The 5,185-nt window shown below is 64.2% G+C and overlaps 1 protein-coding gene across 1 annotated transcript; it reads right to left on the reverse strand.

Annotated features, from left to right (window-relative positions):
* Nucleotides 1-3,466: 3,466 nt before the first annotated feature.
* C2CD4C (C2 calcium-dependent domain containing 4C) lies at nucleotides 3,467-4,726 on the reverse strand. Its single transcript, XM_010563258.1, has one exon. The coding sequence runs from the start codon at nucleotides 4,724-4,726 to the stop codon at nucleotides 3,467-3,469; it is 1,260 nt and encodes a 419-aa protein (XP_010561560.1).
* Between the last annotated feature and the right edge of the window lie 459 nt (nucleotides 4,727-5,185).

The raw sequence follows: 5,185 nt of genomic DNA on the forward strand, positions 1-5,185 counted from the left end.
TAATCTTCTGAATGCTGACAGCTAGGCAGGGGGGCTCCCTGAAGGGGCAGGGGAGGGAAATGGCCCAGGAGACACCCTGAGAGCAGCTCATCTGACACCCACATCGCTCACACTGCAGAGCACTTGGGAGACACGTCCTGGCAGCACCGTGGCAGGGGCACAGCTGGACAGAAACCATCGGGTTTGTTTTCATGCCAAAACACTGCTGGAACAGATCACCACCGCTGTGCAGGAACTGGCCTGAGGTGCCGGGGTTTTGCTGGGAAAAGGACTGTGAAATGCAGAAAGCAGCAGGGAGGGCTTTCCACCCTTGCGCTGCCATGGGGCCAGAGCTCAGCTGTGCCCCAGAGAGAGCCCTGAGGGTCTCCTGGAGCTCAGAGTTCCCCCATGAGGGCAGCCCCTGGGCTGTGGGTGCTGGGCACCCGGCCCCCCCGCGAGGGCAGCGCTCCAGCCCACACAGCCCACTGCTGACAGGGAGCACAAAAACATCGTCATATCTTTAATCACCAGCACTGCCGAGAAGGAGCGCAGAGGCCAGGCTGGGGGAGCTGGTGAGGAGGAGGAAGGACTCCCACTGGAGCGTGGGAAGGGGCTCTCCCTCGCCACAGCCCTGTCATGCAGGCGATGCCCCAGCTCAGCTCTGCCCTGGCCGGGATGGCCCAGGTCGTCCCCCCCCACCCCCCAACAGGAACAGCCCCTTTCCCCACGCCCCCTGTTCTCCCTGGGAGATTTGCTCCCACCTCATCCCATGGCTGGTCGGCAGCACCAGGAAAGAGCTTTGAGCCCCTGCAAGGCTGTCAGGAACGGGCAGCACCACCCAGAAGAGCAGTCGCTGCTCTGTGGCTGGGCAACCCCAGGCGCCCAGCTCTGCTCCCCCACCCCTCCACTGCACAGCGAGCCAGTGTGGAAGGTAACAGGGCCCGGGGGATGCCACAGCCACGGCAATAAAAAGCATAGGGAACGCCTTGGGGAAACCAGGAGCCAGGGTACCACCTGCATCTGTTTTAGAAATTACTTTATTGCACTAAAAAGGGGAAGTCATCTGTAAACAAACATTCCATTCAGGTATTAATATATTTTTTCACTCCAAAAATGCATCATTAAATCCAGCCACAGAAATATCAAAGCAGGAACAGTAGAAAATAGCTACAGGGGAGGAAAGACCCAGCCAGGCCACAGTCCCAGCTCCCACACTGCCTGCCCACCCATTGCAGGACCAGGGCTCACAGCAGCACGTCCCAGGGCTCGACTCCAGTGAGGCAGCCCTGGGACAGGTGGGGGGGCAACACAAGCCCCCAGGCCCTTGGGTGTCCCCCCAGGGCCAGCCCCAACCCAAGGAGCAGCCCAGGGCCCTGCTCTCAGCGTTCCCCTTCCCTGAACCCAAACGGACACAGCTCTGCCATGGAGGATGCGTCACCCCCCAACTCTCTCACAGAGCACCAAAATCTTTGCCCAGCTCCTGTTCTCCCTCCCCTTGCAGCCTGGTGGGTGCCCCCCACCCCCAGCAGTGCCTGGGTCCCACCAGCCCCTTGCAGGCACAGCCCCCCCGGGGACCGCAGGTCACTGGTGAGGGGTGCACAGGGCTGTTGGGCAGCAGCCAGCTGGGCAGGGTCCCCTTCCTGCCCCAGGACTGCTCAGGGACATGGCCCATCTCCCCATCCCACCCTCCCCAGAGCCCCCATCTTCCCCCAGGGCGAGCCTGGGCACTCCGGGGTCAAGGAGTGTCCCCCGTGTTGGCTCCTGGGGGAGTGGTGGGAAGCCTCAGGTGGGAAACCCCCCACGAAGGAGGGATGTGTCTGCTCCTTACATCCTGCACGGTTTGTTTTCAGCCACAAGCTCGACAAACAGCCACGATCACCCCAAATCCCCACGACATGCAAACACCGTGCTATCAGAACCATGCCTCGCGTACCTGAAACATATTTACAGACATAAGTAAAACACGCTGGGAAAGATCAGCCTCGGATATAAATAGCCAACACTGAAATCTGCCATCTGCTGCAAAGGACAAAGAAGGAACATCAACTGCCACCGACAGAGGTTAATACAGAGGGACACATGTGTGCGTGTGTGTCCACATGTGCTGCAACAGGCAGGGACAGGAGCACTGCAAATTCTGCTCCCTTCCAGAGAAACATGCAGAGCCCGATGCAATGGGTAACACCACACCAAACAACAACAAGGTGTCTGTTTTATCCATCCGCAGAAATGCCCCGGCTGGCATTTCTCCCACTCCCAGTGCCTTCAGCCAGTCAACTGGGATGGCAGGGAGGGATGGGAAGCGGTGGGAGCACCCCACTCCGCCCAAAAGGGAAACTGCAGAGCCAGGCTAGTCCCTTTCGGGAGCTGTGTCCCGCCAGGCACAGGGGCTTCGTGGCCCCATGGGACACATCCCTCCGGCCAGGCGGGTGCAGCTGCTCACAAGCCCCCGAGCCCCCACAGGCAAGAGAGGGCAGAGGGTAGGGGAGCCTCAGCCTGCCTCCTGCCCAGCAACACCAGGGGATGTCCCCAGTGCCAGCCAGACTGCCAGCACAGAGGGAGGCTACTCCTGTCGCCTTGGCTTTTGTCAGCAAGGACATCTGCTGGGACACTGCCCGGGACCACCCATGTGCCCAGGGTGAGGGGTGCCAGGCCCCCCATGGCAGTGCCAGCCCCTGGCATCTCCCTCCCATGGCTAGGGGACAGGCACAGGCAGCCTCCTGGATTTGAGCAAACCCAAAGCCCCTAAAGCTGCATGAGCCATTTCCTGCAGGGGGTCAGCAGCGGGGGACACTGCTGGGGGTGGGCAGGGAGGGCATGCTGGGAGGCTGCAGGTGTCAGACCAAGCTGACTTGCACATCTGTGCAGTCCCGCAGGGCTGGGAGAAGTCCAGGAAAGGCTCAAAACCCACAAACCTGACTCATCCCCCAGGGTCACCTCCCTTGGCCCACTCGTGGGTCACCTCTGCAGTATTTTCTCTGCAGTTTCCAAGACTAGAAACTTGTCTTTTAAATTAAAGCCAAGATCAATGGTACCACCTGACTCCAGGAGCTGGGGCTTTGAGAGAGGTGGCAGTAAGTATGCTACAGAGATCTACCCACCTCCAACCTTCATGCTGGCCAGCTGGAGACCACAGGCACCAGGGAGGGAAGAGCCCAGCAGTTGACATCCATCCTTCCCGGTGGAGATGGGGCCGGTGCCTCCCCACTGGGCTCCGGGAGATGCAGCCCCAGGAGGGAGCAGGGAGGGAGCAGAGGGGAGAGGCTGCAGCTGCCAGCCCTGCCTGCTCTACTGCAGGAGGGCTGGTGCTGGCAGAGCCCCACAGCAGTGCCACCCCCGGGGACCCCCACGCTCTGCCATGGCCCCGTCCCTCCTCCAAGGGCCTTTCCAAGCCCTCCTCCAGCAGGGCTGGGGGACAGGGCCGGCCTCCCCCCCCTCGCCCCGGCCCCACAGGCAGACAGCTCCCTCCGGGGCTGGCAGCAAGCGCCTACAGGCAGGACAGGAGGGCGGTGAGCGGCAGCTCCTTCTCTCCCAGAAGCGTGTCCCGCTTAAGGCTGCTGCCCTTGTTGACCACCTTGAGCTTCAGGGACATCTTCCTGGCATGGCCGGGGCCCAGCCCATCAAAGAAGAAGTCCTCGTTGAAGATGGGGTTGCGGCTGTTCTTGACGATGGTGCTGCGCTGCTTCTGCAGCTTCCCGGGGTTGAGGCACAGGGAGACGCAGCAGTTGATGCTGCGCAGGTCGACGAGGGCATCGTAGAGGTCCTCGGCGGAGACGAGCCGCACGCGCAGCCGGGCGTTGGAGGGGTCGTAGTCAGCAGCCAGGCGCAGGCTCCCACCCCGGCTGAGCCGCAGGCTGTGCTCCCGGTCGCGGCCCGGTGGCAGGTCCAGGGGCAGCAGGGCAGTGGGTGGCTGCCCCCCGGCTGGGGCACTCCTGGCGCGGCGCTGGGCGCTGGGGCTGGTGTCAGCTGAGCTGTCGTCAGTGGACAGCGAGCTGTTGCGGGCCACTGAGTGCTTCAGCTTGATGACCTTGGACTGGCTCTCCTGGCTGAAGATCTTCAGCAGGGAAACAGAGCGGGAAAGCAGCGGGGAGCCGAAGGGCGAGGACTCGGCTGAGGAGCACGTGTCGCTCTCGCCACCGCTGAAGTAGCGGCCAGGGTGCATGAGGGCTGCGCCCAGGTCAGCGGGCGCCCGGGGCCCGCTCTCACCATTGAGCTTGGCTCTGCGCTGGGCGCTGGGCGAGGTGGCCGGCGAGGGGCAGAGGCTGCTGTGCTCACTGTGGAAAAGCGACTCTTTGCGCCGTGTGTGGGGACTCTCCACCAGCGTGGCAAAGCCATAGGAGGTCTGTGCCTTGGGCACGTAGGGCAGCGACATGGCCGTCTGCGCCTGCGGGTCCACGTTGGTGCCGAAGCCCCCGTCGGCCGTCCAGTCCTCAGCACTCTCAATCTGGATGATGTGTCGGCCAGCGGCCCGCGGCCGGGACCGGCTGGACGGCCGGGGGCTGCGTGGGGGTTTGCGCCCAGCCAGGTCCTGCTCTGAGGCTGAGGGGCCCAGGGCGGGTGCTGCAGGGGGCTCAGGGCCCTCAGTCTCGGCGGGCGCCGCACTCAGCTTGGGTGGGATGAAGAAGTCGGGGATCTTGTCGGGGGTGAGGACGTTGCTGTAGCGGGACCCCCGTGGGGACTCTTCTGGCCCTGCGCCCCGGGACCCGCCATTCTCCGCCACGCCGCGCAGCCGCTCCAGGAGCCACATGTTGCCGCTGAGTGCGGGGCTGGAAGAGACCCAAAGGGCAACGCTGTCACCGGGGGCCAGGCACCGGCAGCCCGGAGCCATCAGCCTGAAGGGTGAGCAGCGGCACCGAGAGACCGGGACCCCCCAGCCCGGGGGGACGGGGACAAGGATAGGAAGGAACTGGCCACACCGAGGGACACGGGGACCCGCCAGCCCGGGGTGGGGGACGGGAAAAAACCGGCCGCGCCGATGGGCACCGAGACCCGCCAGCCCGGGGGTGGGGAACGGGAAAGTACCGGCCGCGCAGAGGGAAACGGACCCGAGGGACACGGACCCGAGCGATGGGACGGGACGGGACGGGACGGGACGGGACGGGACGGCCGCGGCGCACGGGGAGCCGCTGCCGGCCGCGACGCGATGCGATGCCCGGACGAATGAACCGACCGACCGGCGCCGCCGCGAGCGGGAAGTTGCCGGGAG

The sequence above is a fragment of the Haliaeetus leucocephalus genome, unplaced genomic scaffold (assembly GCF_000737465.1).
Source record: "Haliaeetus leucocephalus isolate CR32 unplaced genomic scaffold, Haliaeetus_leucocephalus-4.0 Scaffold164, whole genome shotgun sequence".
NCBI lineage: Eukaryota > Metazoa > Chordata > Aves > Accipitriformes > Accipitridae > Haliaeetus > Haliaeetus leucocephalus.